The 18,124-nt window shown below is 30.4% G+C and overlaps 2 protein-coding genes across 2 annotated transcripts in view; one reads left to right on the top strand and one right to left on the bottom strand.

Annotated features, from left to right (window-relative positions):
* Positions 1-1,588, bottom strand: part of LOC129988003 (isoleucine--tRNA ligase, cytoplasmic-like) — a 53,670-nt gene extending 52,082 nt beyond the window's left edge. Inside the window, exon 1 of the mRNA XM_056096070.1 lies at positions 1,376-1,588. The gene's annotated coding sequence lies outside the window, so the exon portion shown is untranslated. The remainder of the gene's footprint in view (positions 1-1,375) is intronic.
* A 557-nt stretch (positions 1,589-2,145) lies between these two features.
* LOC129989504 (zinc finger protein 91-like) lies at positions 2,146-5,194 on the top strand. Its single transcript, XM_056098076.1, has one exon. The coding sequence runs from the start codon at positions 2,464-2,466 to the stop codon at positions 4,522-4,524; it is 2,061 nt and encodes a 686-aa protein (XP_055954051.1). The 5' UTR covers positions 2,146-2,463; the 3' UTR covers positions 4,525-5,194.
* The last annotated feature ends 12,930 nt before the right edge of the window (positions 5,195-18,124 follow it).

Raw genomic sequence — 18,124 nt, 5'->3', positions numbered from 1 at the left:
AATTTTAAAACAATAATTTTGCAAAGTTTCATCATAAGGAAATTTTTATCAGTTCAGAAAGTTATCTAGTATGATACCAATTTAACTGTGTGGAAATTTTTTTCTAGAATTAAAAGTTTTTATAAAAGATATTTTTAAACATAATTAGCAACATAATGAAACTAAAATTGAGAATTTATTGTTTTTGCAAATACTTATAATTTCTTATACTGTTAGAAACTAATGCTTAATATAAGTAGTTTAACTGAATTTTTACCATTTAAACTTTTATATTAAGGATTAAATTTTATGTGGCATCACATACCCAAATTAAGGAAGTGCATAAATATAACAAAAAGATATACTCAACAGATCATTTCTATTGAACAAATAAATAGTAAATTAGTGTAAAGATTCTTAAATAGTGTGAGTTAAATGTCTTTCATTATTTGAAACTTAGAAATATTTTACTGAGGAAAATATTAAATTTAAAATAAGTATAAAGAATTTAAATGAAATTAAACATAATAAAAATCCCCATCAAATAAATAAGATGACAAAAGTAACTATGATACAAACAGAAATAAAGAAAACCAAACATGCTTGTATAGTTAACTGCTACTACATATGCTTAGGAAATTCATAATGACAAAAATTTTATTTTATGTTCATCTGACACAATTTGAATAGAAAATGTCCTCTATTCTTACTTTATGTTCTTGATTACCTGTATTCCAAATTAAAAAATAATTTTTCATATTTTTCTACAGAAAGAAATATAAAAAAAAAAAAATTTAGAAGTTAGAAAAAAAATTTTTGTGGCAAATACAGAGAGTAAGTAGTATTGTTTCCCTCCCACATGGTAATTCTTTTAAAAAAGTGACATAAAAGAACTAAGTTCTGTCCTGATGGAGCACAGTAAGACAAGTACTTGGGAATTCGTCTCTGTATTTCCCGATCATTATTTCACTGGCTAAATAAAAAAAAAAAAAATTTCAAATAAATTCATAAATTGTTAAAATTTAATTCCAAAATAAATAATTGAAACACTGTTCTTATTTCTTGCTCCAATTATATGGTCTGAAGAATTAGGTGTTATTCTACATCCAACAATCGAGACGGCTTTTCCATTTTTAAATGTTGCAGAGCTTATTTTAAAGCAGTTTTTCATTAATCATTCAAGAATGGATATATCTCTACTTTTAAATCTCGACGATGACAGGTTTCGATTATGTAATGCTATTTGTATATTATTTCATGATTGAACTAATAAACGTAAAATAATGGACACTATTAACAGAGGTAAGTTTAAAAATTCAAAAAAACAAACCGAAACAGCTTGTAACAAAACCATATACAATATAAGAAAAATACTCCGGACAGTTATCACACTTACTCGAGATTCAATTCAATGGTATGTATGCAAGTAACTTCTGATCTAAACACTGAACCAGAAATAGTACTATAGCAAATAATTCGAGAACAAATTATATTTATAAATATCGTGTATTCATATAATAACCTGAATAGACAAACATGTGGACGTATCAATAAACATGTGCAAGCCGCACGGTCTTATTTTAACCAATCGAAAAGGAAATCCATTGTTATGTTACACGAAGGACTTATACAGAAGTGACGTAACGGAAGTCAGGAATATGGCTGATGAAACTTTCTGGAGATTGCATCACATAGTTTTCATGTTCGACATGTGCTATGTGGAAAAAAATACATAACAATAATAATAATTGAATTCTTTTATGATATCAAAATTTCACACTCAATGGAAATTATTAAAAAATTACATTTCTTTTCCTGAGGTCCTCCCCTAAAATTTAGATATATGATTATTATTTGGAATCTGAAATTAATTTCCATTTTTTAATTTGTTTTTATTATATCTGTTTAAGCCCAAATTTATATTGTAGCATAAGCCAATAAAAACACTCTTCTGAATCAAACCAAATTGATTCGCGAATGTCCGCGAATTGGTATATCTGGATCCAGACAATCACTCACGAACGAACGACATAAGAAAATGTGGTACAAGTTCATATCGTTCACTTGGATGTACCGTTCTTTGCGAATTGAATTATCGGGAACGACTCAACTTTAGAACCATTGAGACATGAATGAGTCCAGTTTCCCAGTTCCACGTGTGTTTAATCGAGTCGTTGCTTCGACATTATGATTATCTTTGCTTTTTCTTCAGTTATATAACAATAATTTATATTTTGCATGTGAATAATCTTATGGATCTACATGGTTGAACAGCAAGGATGAAGTGTGTAATCTAAGTTTTCTTAAATAGTTTGATTGATTTTCAAAATTCGTTATATCATTGGATGTCAAACATCATTTCGTGTGAAGTAAGTGTTGATAATGAAATGTGTTCTCATACATGATCATTAGTCTAAAGCTGCTTCATCCAGATTTCCAAAAAATATCAAATAATAATTTATTTTTTTAAATTATCTACTGAGAATGAAGACAGTACCCAATTCCAGTCTTGCTTGTACTGATAGTAAGTCGAATGATATTAATTCTAATAAATGTGATGTAGTCAGTAATAAAGATATTCTTGATTGTCAAATTATTTATGACAATCAAGATTTATCTACTGTGTGCCCTCTGTGTAATAAAAAATGTAGAACTAGAAATGTGATTCGATACCATATGTTGACTCATACTAAAGAAAATCCATTTTCATGTTATCAGTGCAACAAGCAATTTCCATTGCGTTGTCATTTAAATGAACACATTCTTACACACAGAAATGAAAAATCTTATTTGTGTGAAATATGCAGTAAAGTGTTTTCTTCTGGAAGTGCATTACGCTATCATACATTTGTACATATGAATGAAAAAAACTATAAATGTAATCAGTGCAAAAAAACATTCTTTCAAAAATGCCAACTAATGTCACACAAGCGTACACATTCAAAAGAAAAATCATACATATACAGTATATGTCAAAAAGAATTTTCTCAAACTAGTAGTCTTAATGCACATTTACTGACTCATTCTAAGAAAAAACCTTATATTTGTAAGATCTGTCAGAAATCATTTTCTCAGCAAGGTAATTTAAATTTGCATTTGCTCATTCACTCTAAAGAAAAGCCACATATTTGTGATGAATGTGGCAAAGCATTTACTCAAAAAGGTAATCTGAAAACACATTTGCTGACTCATTCTAAGAAAAGATCCTATGTATGTAAGATTTGTCAGAAATCATTTTCTCAGCAATGTAATTTAAATTCACATTTACTTGTTCACACTAAAGAAAAGCCACATGCTTGCGATGAATGTGGCAAAGCATTTACTCAAAAAGGTAATCTGAAAACACATTTGCTGACTCATTCTGAAAAAAGGCCCTATATGCGTAAGATCTGTCAGAAATCATTTTCCCAACAAAGTAATTTAAACTCGCATTTACTTATGCATACTAAAGAAAAGCCACATGTTTGTGATGAATGTGGCAAAGCATTTACTCAAAAAGGTAATCTGAAAACACATTTGCTGACTCATTCTAAGAAAAAATCCTATGTATGTAAGATTTGTCAGAAATCATTTTCTCAGCAATGTAATTTAAATTCACATTTACTTGTTCACACTAAAGAAAAGCCACATGTTTGTGATGAATGTGGCAAAGCATTTACTCAAAAAGGTAATCTGAAAACACATTTGCTGACTCATTCTGAAAAAAGGCCCTATATGTGTAAGATCTGTCAGAAATCATTTTCCCAACAAAGTAATTTAAACTCGCATTTACTTATGCATACTAAAGAAAAGCCACATGTTTGTGATGAATGTGGCAAAGCATTTACTCAAAAAGGTAATCTGAAAACACATTTGCTGACTCATTCTGAAAAAAGGCCCTATATGTGTAAGATCTGTCAGAAATCATTTTCCCAACAAAGTAATTTAAACTCGCATTTACTTATGCATACTAAAGAAAAGCCACATGTTTGTGATGAATGTGGCAAAGCATTTACTCAAAAAGGTAATCTGAAAACACATTTGCTGACTCATTCTAAGAAAAAATCCTATGTATGTAAGATTTGTCAGAAATCATTTTCTCAGCAATGTAATTTAAATTCACATTTACGTGTTCACACTAAAGAAAAGCCACATGTTTGTGTTGAATGTGGCAAAGCATTTACTCAAAAAGGTAATCTGAAAACACATTTGCTGACTCATTCTGAAAAAAGGCCCTATATGTGTAAGATCTGTCAGAAATCATTTTCTCAACAAAGTAATTTAAACTCGCATTTACTTATGCATACTAAAGAAAAGCCACATGTTTGTGATGAATGTGGCAAAACATTTTCTCAAAGAGGTAATCTGAAAATACATTTACTTACTCATACAAAAGTAAGACTACATACATGCGTTTTTTGTGAAAAATCATTTTTACAAAAGAGCCATATGTATTCTCATCTCCGTATGCATACTACAGAGAAACCCTATAAATGTGAAGTGTGTGCTAAAGCATTTTCTCAGAAAGGTAATCTGAAAACACATTTGCGTATTCATAGTGTGTAACACATTATTTTACTTAAAAAAGTATAATTGCATATTTGTTAGTGTGAAAAATCATTTTTACAAAAAGGTACTATGTAATTTCATCTTTGTATACATATTGAGACATGTAGAATTGCATGTATGTGTTTTTTATAAAAAATCATTTTTGCAATATATATATATAATATTCTGATCTCTTTATGCATACTAAAGAGAAACCCCAGAATTATGAAGTGAATGTTGAAGCATTTTCTCATAAAAGTATTTTGAAAACACATTTGTATACTCATATTATGGAACATATTAATTTACTAATATAAGTAAAATTACTTATTTGTTTTTATGAAAAATCATGTTTTACAAAAAGGCAATATTTATTTCCATCTTTGTAGGTATAGTGGAACATATGCAGAGTATGTTAAAGCATATTCACTCAAACCTTAAAAAGCCATTTAAAGATTAATTCTAAGGAAAAAGTTCTTAATCCAAATGTTGAAATAATTACCTGTAATTGAAAGTATCATTATTTAAATTTTATTATCTTAAAGTTATTATTTAACCTTTTTGTAAATGAAAGATTTGTGTTCTGAGAACTTAAAGAAAAAAGTTTGCATAAATAAAATTTGTTGAGGGATAAATAAAAATTAAATTTGAAGGATTATTCCATTTATGAGAAAAGCATTTAGGTCATTGCAGAATTAATTTGAAAACTTTATTGTTAGAATTTTTCTGAAATATTTTATAAACTAATAAATTTGAGAATTATAAAATTTTTTACTTATCTTAAATAAATATATATGGAAAAATGTCTAAAAAATCACAGATTCTATTTTATACCATATATTAATAAAAATTATAAAAAATCTTATTCATAAAAAATAAGTTTGAAAATAATGAAAAGGGATCAGTATCTCAAAAAGAAGACAGTATATGATATTGTTTGAAATAAGGACGTATGCAATATCTAACATGAATTCGATGTATGCTACTGTTTTATAGTTTTTTATGACTATTTATATGGAAACTGTGCATCATCTATAACATTTTCTCCCATTTTTATTAGAGTAGTTAATAGTCTGTTCTACTTTAATTCTAAATCTTAAAGTTAGAGGTTATACTTATGCAGTGAACTTTCTTTCAGGCATATAACCTTCATAGTCCAAAAATTTGTTCCACAACTTTCCTTTTAAGAAATGCGTCTTTAGTCCATATTTATTGTTGTAAAAACATTGTCATTCATGACAGTAATATCCATCATTCTAAAAAAATACTTTTTTACAGATTTTCAAAATGATGGATCTTTATTTGTGTTTAAATTGTCAAAACCTCCCATGTATTTATTATAATCTAAGCTGCTTCAAAATATCCTTTAAGGGATCTTTTTAAACTCTTTCTTCCATATTTAACCAAATAACATGATACTAATACTAATACATCCGTCCTCCCCTTTGAACAGAATCGTATTTTTATTCTGCTCCACATTTAGTTTTTTCTCTTAAGCTTTTTCTTGTAATATTCTTCAATATATTTTTCCTGTTCTTAACAGTTCCAAATAGATTTATCTTCATATATTCTTAGTATATGGTAAATAAGGGGAAATTTTAAAAAAAATCTCATCACCTTACAAATTATGTCCTTTCTCCGATAACTCGCTAATGAATGTTCTTATTACTCATTGTCTGTATGGTGAACCATGGTCACTTGCTATTAGTCTCTTCCCCATGGTAAATTAAAATGTTCTACACATATCCAGAACTCCGTTCGGATAACTTGAAAGTTTTTATTTCATTATAAGATCTTTTGGAAACACACTTTTTTCTATATCTTAGTTTTCTATTCCAAGCAAAAAGTTGTCACTTTCTAGAAAATGTATCAGGAAAAAAATTCATTTATCATTTGTTTGTGCTTTTCTATTAACTGCCCTTTTCTTTTTGCCATTAAAGCTCATATTTTGTAAAACAATACCAAATATCCATTTCAATGCTAACTAAAATCAAAAAGAGGAATAAATAGAACTTGTAAAATGATAGATAATTTCCCTCCCCCTCCCCCTCTTATTGCTAAAAAAAGTATCCTGTATAAGTAATAAAGTGAATATGCATATATTTATACCACTTGTTACAATTAGAGTCAACTTTTTATTTATATCTCTCAGTCCCTAAGAATCTGGCTAATATATGAGTAACTGTTAGAAAAGAAATGTGTTTGATGAATTAAATTCTTTATTCCATGAAATTAATTACTCTGTTGTAAAATAATATGCACTTGGTTGACACAGCTAGAAAAATTTTTAAAAAATGAATGATACATGTTCAATCAAATTTTAATATCATTTGATAAATTTTAAATCAGAATGATAAAACTTAATGGTAAATTTTGATCATAAGTAATTTATAAAAATTATTTGATAAATTACCTATGTTATGATTTTTAATTTTCAAATCTATGTGCTTAGAAACTTATCATGGCCACAAAATTCCATACACTGCTTTCATTTTTTAAAATTTGAAATTGCTCAGTTGTTTTTTGAAGTTTTGGTTATATTGTTTTTATGAATTTTAAATGACCAATAAATCATAATACACTTTCTCTTCGACTTACAAGCAATTTAACTTACAATTACAAAAAAATATATTTCAAAGTGAAATGCAATTTTGTGCTGTATTTTTGTATAACAATGCATAATATGTATTTTTTCTTATAGTGTTATTTTTGCACAAAATATATTTTTTCTTATAGTATGTGATGGTATAATGCTTAATATGCATGTATATGCAATAATTATATTTATACAGATTGAATTGCTGTATTTTATATATAATTTTAAAACCTTTTTGAATGGAAATATGTATATTTTTTTTGTGATTTGTTATCTGTCAGAGAGAACAGAATAAGCTTTATGCTAAGGAGTTTGTAATTAATAAATGAATTCTTGTTTATATATATATATATATATATATATATATATATATATATATATATATATATATATATATATATATAATAAGTTATTGTTAAATCTAGATATAAGAATATGGTGTGGCTGCCAAAGTTGACTTTTTGGGGTTACAATTTCTCTTCAAATATAGTAATCTTGTAATTATTATTAAAAATATAAACAGCTGCCAAATGTGAATTTTTTGAAAACATTCTTTTTGTTTATCGTCTGTAGAATATAATGGCGATATTATTTGATTCTGCCCTATTCCTTAAAAGAACAACAATAACATTACATATACAAGTGGTAAAAATCACCATTTGGCCTAAATCAAAATTGAAACATTTATTTGCTACCATGAAAGAAAAAAAAAAAAAAAAGATATATGATTTATTTCTGTATAGAATGGGGGTGCATATTTTAGTTTGAATTGAGAAAATGGATATGACTAAAAGGATAGAAACAGATGGCTTTATCTATTGTTGCAGAATGTTTGGCATGAATGTCCATCACGGTAATCCATTCACTGTCAGGGAAATTTACAGACGCTTAATTTTATAGCAGTTTCCTACGAGAATCTCGTAAATGGATTAAAAGGTTTATGAGAAAGGGTGATTGATTTGAGAAAAGCAAACTATGACTCGGATTTTAGTTCTTATATATATCCTTGAAGATGAAATGGATTGTGGATGAAATAAATATCTTTGAGTCAATAGTGGTTGATTAGAAGTGTTTTTACCTTGTGGTATGTGTGCTTGTGAGTGGAAGTTAGCTTGGTTGATAGGGCGTTGGATTCGCATCCCTTGGGTTACAAGTTCGAACCCGCCGGCCGAAGACTCTCCGTGTGTATGGTGGCTGACGCACATATAAATCTGCCGTGGTCAGAAAGTCCTCCATGTCGAGAATAATACCACTGGGAGTACTGGTTCAGAAGTGATCGTTCTCTGATTCAGATCTAAATTACAATCTGTGGATGAGTGAATGGAATGCATGAATGAAGTCCGCCCGTAAAAAAAGTTGTGACGTGTGGGTAGCTAAGTCGTACTCTTGGCCCTAGTTGGTGTTACTGAAAAAAAAGAGGCGCGTATTCGGCTTAAATCGCCGAAATAATCGATAACTGTTAGCGGGCTTGTAAAGTGTTATAAGTTACAACAATAACAGTATTATGCTTTTAGGTGTAGGTATAGCGGAGACAGGTAATAGGGATATGATTAGGGTTGCGGCAATTTACGATTTATCAAAAAAAATCGATATTTTTAAAAATTAATTTTTTTTATATAAGTTCTTGAAAAATATCGATGTATTGGTATCATGGTGCAGGATGAATCGCGATACAATAAATCTATATTTGCTGTTAATTTGTATTTTCGTTTTGGTTTCCGGTTAGTTTTTTTATTTATTTATTTGCACTTTATTGTTTTTCAGCTTCATGCTTAATTTTTGTTTATATATATATAATATGTTAATATTTATTTCTTTTGTTAATATTTTTACTTTTCAAGGCTTTGTTTATGTATATCGGTGAAAAAAGTCTGTTCTTTTCTTTTTAATCCGCATACGTTTCTGTATTATGCACTTTTATATTTCTAAAAGTGTTCTTGTTTTATATCTCTAAATATATATATATATATATATATATATATATATATATATATATATATATATATATATATATATATATATATATATATATATATTTCTAATTTGAAAGACATTTTTTTATGGCAAATACATTGACAGAAATTATGAAAAAATTAAAAAAAAAGGTGCCTTCTTTTCTTATGAATTTATTGTGTTCTTTCTTTTATTATAAAACATTAATAATTTCTATTGTAACATTCAATTTAGATTATTTTGGAATTTTGGTGTAATTTACAAATCTATTTTCCCCCAATTTTTTTCCCTATCGTAGTGTTTATTATCGTTTCTTGTGGCCATCCAAAAAGTACTTTTGGCTAAAAATCACACCATGTTCTTAAATGTTATACATTTTTGAATTTATAAAATAGTTTTGATGTAAAAGCTGCATATTTTTGTCATATTTTGAAGCAATAAAATTCACAGTGATATTTTTATATTATTGTCACATTTTCTTACTAAAAAGACATGTTATATACCTCTGTGACCAAAGAGAGATAATCCGTATTTAATTATAAGTATATATGATTCAATTTTAAGAAAATTTATGATATTCAACAATATTAAATGCAATAAGTTGTGTGGGAAGAGTAGGTAATCATACATATAAGATATGAAACATTTGAATTTCAGTTTTTATTCATTTTATTATTCTTTTGTTGTTTTCAACATCAACTCGCAATCGTGAGGCTTTTTCATCTTTTTTAATGCTAATTCGCCCGGGATGTCGATTCTATTTAATTTGAATTAAATACTAAATGGCACCTTATGCCTAAAGTCTGGATTTTATTTATTTTGCTCAAAATTTAATAGAAATCTACAAATTTGGTATAATAACCGTGTACAAAATTTCATCTGTCTAGCTCAAAGCGTTTTTGAATTATCGTTAGCACTGACAGATAGATGGATTTTTTCTAAATATATGTCTTTTCGAAATCGTGGAGGTGTAAAAACATAGAAATTCGTCAAAAGCCCGAGCTCGATTCTTTTGACGATTACAATACTATGTATACAAAAAAGTAATGAATGATTATTATAAGGATTATTAACTAAACAAAATTTTAAATCTAAGCTACAAATTTTATTATAAATTCTAAATAGACAACTTTTGAAAACGAATATTAAAAAACGATGTTTTACTGCACTATTACTAAATTTTTGTATAATAAAATGCTATAATTTGTTTTTCTTTGAATCCTTTTATTCACAAAATCATAAAAAATAATAAATTCTTACCTACTGATTAATAAACATGAAATCATAGTCACAATGGCAAATGTAACTTCATTCTCATGCAAGTTGCATAATAGAAACATCTAATCTTATGTCCACAAATTGACTCTGTTTCCTCAAATTAAGCAGATGAGTGTATAAAGAAAATATTGCTCTTGTCTTAAGAAGGTTTTTTTTTTTTTCCTCACTTAAGTTAAAATACAAATTCTGTATAAACTTCAGAATTATTAAAATGCATTGTGCAAGTTTAATAAAAGTTCAGATATTCATTGAAATTACTTTTAAAATAAAGATAAAAATCTCATTTGCATTCAATTAATTATATTTTTTCTTTCGTATGTGATAATTCAAGAAGAGCATGCATCATTTCCTAATTTTTGTCAATATAAAAATTATATTTACAAAATATAATATGTAAATTATGTAGCAGTAGGAGGTAATCATATATATAAGATCTTAAACATTTGAATTTCAGCTTTTATTTATTGTTCTGTTATTGTTTCCCGCATCAACTCGTGAGACTTTTTATTCGTTTGTAAATACTAATGTTCGTTTCAGTATCTTGAGACGACCACTTTTCGACGATTCCATCTCACTAAGGGGTTAGACGCGGAAGGATGTGCGTATTTCCGGAATTTACTTTACTGTAAAATGTAAACATCTCTTCCTTTCATCTTTTCTCTCACCCCTATTTTGTCGAATTACACCCATCCTAACGCATGCGCAAAAGCGCGGAGGGTTTTAGAATTCGTTGGCAAATAATAGCTCGCCAGGGATGTTGATTATACTTAATTTCATTTAAAGTGCTAAAACATTTGCCGAATTATCAGACACCCAATCTGTGCTATTTTAATAGTCTTGCATATGCTGTTCTTTGTATATATGAACATACCTAATAGAAACGAGTCACATGACATCATCGCGCTGTGAAAAACATAATATCTCTTTTCATCAATCTTCGAGATATTATAACTTTTTCTTTTTTTTTTATTCGTCATGTAACCTATGCAGATATTAAAAGGAAAAGAAATCCTGTCAGCAAACTGGAAGGCAAAGTAGATTCCTTGTCATTTAAGACTGAATGAGTTATAAAATTTAGAATTTTAGTTTTATAATCAATTCAGTGGCTGCCTCGGGCAAGTCGTCCATTGACTGGCAAAGGTTCCTGGAGATAACCTTTGAAATGGTATAAATATATGTAAAATATTCATATTTTCAGATAATTCGTCTTCTAATGTCATGTTGTATTTCATGGTACTAAGTATTCACCCTGATTCTACACGGATAAATAACAGAAATTTTCTTTCTCAAATTTCAGTATTGGAAAAAAAAAAAAAAATAGAGGGAATGGGTTTTGAATTTTATTTGGACACCAATTTCTGTAAAAGTCTAACCTTATTTTTAAAAAAAAGCAGGATAAATCCCCCCAATCACAACATTAAACCACCGCAGTTGTGACAGCTTTCTTCATGTCAGTCACATTGGTACAACAAGTAGCATCCTTTTGTACAAGATTCTTGCTTCTTATGGACAGCCAAAAACCCCACGTGTTGGCCGTGCGTGGCAACCCATTAGATGGGCGGTGCACTGTGGTTCTCGGTATATCAATCGGCTGGCAGCTAGCCGCTTGAGTGGTTAATCTGCTAGGGATCAAGCGAAGGGGTAATTTCTTGAGCTTGGCTTTAAAGTGGTCACTGTCCCCGGGGGTGATTCCCAGCGTATAGGTTCCAGCTAGCACCAAGGTAAGCGCCGAAGCTGGGGATGTCCAGAGTCGGTGGCTGCTTTTCTCTTGCTGGGCTCCATGGTGGGCGGTGCCGTCAGACCTGAATTTCTATCAATATCGTACGGGCTCCCTTCAGTGGGCAACAAATTACCTCCAACACTTCAACAGCAACAAATTCTCCTACATTTTTTTTTTTTTTTTGTAATTAAAAGATTATTTGACACTAATGAAACATTTCATTCAGTTTCTCCATTTTTGGTAGAAAAGACCATTACTAGTACTATAAGTGAAGTATAAAGCCCTAAAAAGCTCAGGTCCGGTGATTTACTGATCGAAATATGTTCTTGTAAGCAATCCCAAAAGATTGTTAAAATGAAAGCACTTTCAAATATCCCAGTTATTGTTTCTCCCCATGCATCTCTGAATTCCTCCAAGGAGTCATTTCCTGTGGGGAGCTGTTTAATGTTCCGATTGAAGAAATCACTAAAGATTAATAAATATAGAGTTTGAGCCATGTACGGCGTATTTCTATACGTAGAGATGGCCAGCTCCTGAACACAAAACATTTAATTTTTACGTTTAATTCCTCTAAATTGCTAGAACACATAAAAGTTAGTTATATGCGCCTTGCTGTTAGACCTTATATTCCCAATCCATTACATTGTTTCAAGTGCCAACGCTTCAGGCATTCTAAATCTTCTTACCACGGGACATTGACTTGCGCCCATTATGTAGAAGTCGGTCATGACAGTACTGATTGCATTGCTCAAGAGATGTATGTGAATTGCAAAGAGGAGCACATTTATTTCTCTCGGAACTGTTTCGTCTAGAAGCAGGAAAAAGAAATCATTTCAACTAAAATAAAATTTAAAAAAAAAATCTTATCAGAGAGCCCAAAAATTAATAAAATCTAAAACTCTACCGCTGGAAATGGTTATGCTTCTGCTGTCAAAAAAATTATCTACCATATCCACTCAATGGGATCTAAATGATCTACTTCTGGCATTAGTTTGAAACAGTCTGACTCTGCACCAGTAATATGTTGTTCAAATAATCTATTAATGTCTTCTGCACGCTCTGTTGCACCAGTTTGTGAAGTCATTTCTGCTTCACCTGATATAATAGTTATAAACTTGTTACGCACACGAAAAAGTTGAAAAAGGCTTCTCCTGTTAAAACAAAAAATGCTACCAAAGGCTGAAAAAAATTTCAAAATTTTATATCGCATTGCTTTGTCAAAATCCCAACACAGGTGCATTATAAAATACTCCAGATACTTCTATTCAAACCAAAATGCTTCCTTCAGCTGACACTGTTACTCCTTCAAAAGAAACAAAAGTGAAAAAGTCTCAGGAATTGATGCTGATGCCGAGATGAGTTCCTCCTCTGTATCGGATGGTGACACATTGAATATAGCATGTCTGAAGACTTGGAGGACTCACCAGAAGTTATTAGTTCACCTCCTTGCAAACCCAAAAGAGAGAGAAAAAAAAGTATATTATTCCGACAAAATACCGAAATATTTAGCCTTTTTGCATCATTTTTTTTTTCTCTTTAGAATGGTTTGTTATTTATTACCCCGAGTTTTCTTTTGGCTTTACCCCAAAACATAATTTCGTATATATTTTTAATTCTACTTTGTTTATTTAGACAATGTTAAATCCTTTTATCTATTTGCTTTACATTTCTGTCGCTCTAATTTTTATCCAAAATTTAATGTTTTAGACGTATTTTCATCTACCGTTTTGCAATGCGAAAATTTACTATATTTTACTAATTATAAATTATACCAGGGAAAATTTCAATGTTTTTAGAATTTTAATCTTTTATACATCACCATATATTTTACCATCACGATCTTGTTTATCGGCCATACGTTTTTCGCAGTATGACCAAAAATGGCTCTTGCGCCAATAAAACCTACCCACCTACCCACCAACCAAGAATTGAAAACGTTTATCAAATCCTTTCCACTTGACGAAATGCTCTTTCTTTTTTCCTGTGCCTCTGCTTTTCAAAATTTTTTCTATTTTCCAAAAATTATTAGCTGTTTTTATCACTTTCTGCAATCCCTGCTCATAAAATCGCCCTTTCGCTAATTCGTTTTCTCAAGTCTTGCAGAATGTAATTAGGTGGGTTTGAAGGAAATCTTTTTTGTATGCTAAAATCCTCATCAGACCAGTTTGGTAAAAATCCTCTACGGAAAATTTTGGTAATTTTAGAAATTCTAACCTGATCTCCTTGTTAAACTTATATTAAACTTTGCGTTTTGAATCGTATAATTTGTTAAAAATTAGAGACTAGTGATCTTCTCTTACTTAAGAGGGTGCAAACCCAGTACTGCGATGAACCCTGTTATTGCAAGACTTTAATACATGTTCTAAAATGTTTGTGTATTTATAGGAACATCTAGGAGTAAAAATACGAGTAATTTGTTTTTTAGAGTGCTGTTGAATCTCCCAATAACATTTGCTTTATATTCACTGTGAGAACTGTAATGGTTTATACCTTGTTTTTTAAATAGTTCTTGCACTAATTTGTTATAAAATTCAGTTCCCTGATCTGTTTGTAAGTTTCGAATTTTATTTTTCACTTTTTTTAAACAATTTTTTAAAAGCTCCTACCAAAGAATGTGCATTTTTGTTTTTCAAGGGTATTGCGTAAGCATATTTTTTAAAAAAAAACATCAATTGCAGTTAAAATATATTTAAATCCTTTATTAAATTTAGAGTATTTCGAAACATCCACTAACTTACACTGCATCAAGTTCCAATGCCCTATGATAGCACTTGCCTCCTCTTAAATCTGAAATGTATAGGCTTGTGAAGGGTATATACATCTTGCGTCATAAACCATTCCTTTGTTTTCTGCGGTGTCACATTCGAGGCCTTTGAAAGTCTTGCAACTCTTTCAAACGAAGCTGCGTGCTTTATATCGTAGTAAATATTACTTAATATTCGATCCAGTTGTTGATGGTTTGACTTCGCATTTTCCATGATGGTTCTGCTTCGCGTACAAGAGCTCTCTACCTTGCTGACTGAGATCGTAGGCGGTTAAAAATTGGGGTTGAAGATTTGTAACTATTGTCTTTTTCGCTCTGGTCGATGTCGTTGGAAAATAAAAGGGGAAGTTTCAATTGATTTCAGACGTTTTCGATATCCTCGAATGCGGGATATTAACTTCTTTGATTGCTCTCACAAATCTTTCAAGGTGTTCCGGCTTCTACTTGTTTTTTCGAAATTCTCATCACGTATGAGAACAAATCTACAATTTTCGAGCCTTTTATAGGAATTCAATTTTCTCTCATATCTCCATATTCGTTGATATGATACAGCAATCAATGATACAGCCGCGTTTCTACAATCACTAGTATATATTTTTCATAAATGCGATGAACTGCATATATGCTATCTCACATTATTTCATCATCGTCATGCTCTGTTGGCTTTTCTTTATCTAATTTTGATGTTGATTGTCCGGTTATGCTGACTGGAATGGGTGGTGGTGGTTCTCGTATAATCTTTTTATATCTCATTATTAACTGAGATAATAGTTTATTATGTTGGTCATTAGGTAATTCGGATTCGTCAAATAAATTCAATATGTTTTGTTCCAAATCTGATCCGAGTACTTTTGGGTGATGGTATGCAGCTAATAACTCAGAAGCAACCAAAGCTATTTTTTTTAAATGCTATTATGGACTGCACGACTGACCATTCTAGCTACAGCAGATGCAATTGCAGATGGTAAAAATATAGTAAACAATATTTAATGGTAAAAATATACCGGCGATTGATCAGAATTTTCTGGTGAATGTTTTTGTATTAATGAAGTATAAAGTGAAGCATCTCCTGTATATATGTTTTCAAGAACCGATAAATAAAACTAGAATTGTTCTGTTTCATATGTATTTATTTATTTTATTATCTCAAATCCTATTACAGATAGCTCGACCTACCATTCCAGCTAAGGCTGAAACAGCAGCTGGAAGTATTAGCGGTAAAAATCCTACGGTTTGATTCGCCATAATTTTTTTGTTTTTGTTTAATGCAAATTGATCGACCAGCAATTTTCTGATAATTTTTTTATATATTGCAATTTTTTTTTTTTACATTCACATGAATATTACCTACAAGCACGTTCAAACAAATTTCGCATATTGACAGTATTTGGGATTTGTCTGCATTTTGCATCAGTTTTCTTCTTTGTTTTGGAGAAACTATTGATAATAAATGTAAAAATGAATAGTTCTTCTTCAAGTATTTCATCATTTTGGTCTATATACCCAATACACACCACTACTATCTGGAAACAAATTGTCACGCAATCTGTATTTCTCTACCGTTAGGAGATGGAGGTCAACTACTAAAGAAGTAAATGGTTTCTCTGTCGCCTATCAAAGCAATGAATTTGGCTCATATCTCTTGAATTTTTAAATAACATTATATATCTAAACTAGCTGACCCGGCAAACGTTGTTCTGCCTTATAAATTATTTCTATTGAATATTTTGGTTGTTAACGAATGTATAGGGATGGGATCTATGACAGAAAGAGGAATGGAGCACTGTAGACGATGATCGCCGACAAAAACTAAAAAACACCAACCATTTATTTTCTCAATACAATGTATTTCATTAACTTCACGAACATAACATTGTTTGATCTCTTAAAAGTTAAACGTAAAGTAAAAAAAGTAATATATTTTTTTGTCCTAAAGTATAAAAATGAAATAAAGAAAATCAATATTCATTTCGAAGAGCAATTGAGTATACGATAGTTTTTCTCAGTCCGTCTTTAGACAACACAAATGAGCTCGATATTTTGCCCACGCGAGAACGTGCCTCGTGTGAAAAATATGGTGTGCCCAAATCTAAGCCGCAAACAGACATCGTTTGGCCTTGTGACTTATTGATTGTCACTGCGAATGCGAATCTAATAGGAAATTGAACGCGTTTGAATTCGATTGCCGCGTCTGTGAGAATCATTGGAATTCGTGGCAGCAAAACATTTTCGGCTAGGAATTTACCATTCAAAATGGTGGCTTCGATAACGTTTTTCATCAATTTTTTAATGACCAATCGCATGTCATTGCACAGCCATGGTGGGTTCAAATTCCGAAGTAAAATGAACGGAGATCCAACTTTCAGTCGTAGAAGGTGTGGTGACATGCCTGGCAAATCCAATGAGTTCAAAAACTCTGTTGGATAATTTACAGCTTCGTTAGCATCGCAAACTATATCGATCAATTTGTATGATACCAAGTCGCCTGGCAACGACTGCTGTATCTTGAAGTTTAAATCGTCGACGTCCACATTTTTTGCTGCCAAAATGGTTCTTTCTGCCAGCCACGCATGATTTATGTATTTTGTGCGTACATCGGGAAAAATGCGGTCAATGAGAGCATTTTGCGAATCAACGATATTGCAGAAATTGTGGGCCATTTTATGCATCCAATATTTTCGTAGACAGCAACTTTTCCATCACCGATATCTAACAATTGGTCTGAGAATGTGTCAGCAGATGGAACTTGTAGCATTTGGATGCGCATGTTTATTTTTAGCTGGACTTTTTCAACATTACTTCACAGTGGCGATGATTTCAAGCAAGCGTTGGTCTCCTCATCGCACGGTGAAAGTGGATAGGAACACCCTAATTACCTAGCATTATGAAATATACTTTACGACCTATTCTCATACGTACCAAATAGACATAAAAAATTTCTTGAAAATCGGTCGAGCCGTTTCGGAGGAGTATAAACACAAACACCGTGACATGAGATTTTTATATATTAGATTAATATCTCGCATAATTTTACATTTAGGAAATAAATTTTGCAAAATTATAATTACACTTTTATTGCAGTGGGTGTGAAACCGCAGTAAATAAATCAGCAGTTTTATCATTTAAATGATGCATAACATCATCGATTATTATCAAATCTGTTCCTGTGTAATCTTCAGGAAGACCATGAATAAATTCAATGCCTGGTTCTTCAAGAAACCAAGGAGAACTATACACCTAACACCATTTTATTTTATTGAAGCCCTTATTATAATTATTGTTTTTTAGAATTTTCCGCACCAATGAT

This window comes from Argiope bruennichi, chromosome 10 (assembly GCF_947563725.1).
Source record: "Argiope bruennichi chromosome 10, qqArgBrue1.1, whole genome shotgun sequence".
Taxonomy (NCBI): Eukaryota; Metazoa; Arthropoda; class Arachnida; order Araneae; family Araneidae; genus Argiope; species Argiope bruennichi.
The sequence above is the reverse complement of the archived record's forward strand: the minus strand, read 5'-3'. Positions and strand labels throughout refer to the sequence as shown.

Bases quoted from the DNA above. Each gene is read 5' to 3' on its own strand.
- LOC129989504 (XM_056098076.1), top strand. From the start codon at position 2,464: ATGAAGACAGTACCCAATTCCAGTCTTGCTTGTACTGATAGTAAGTCG.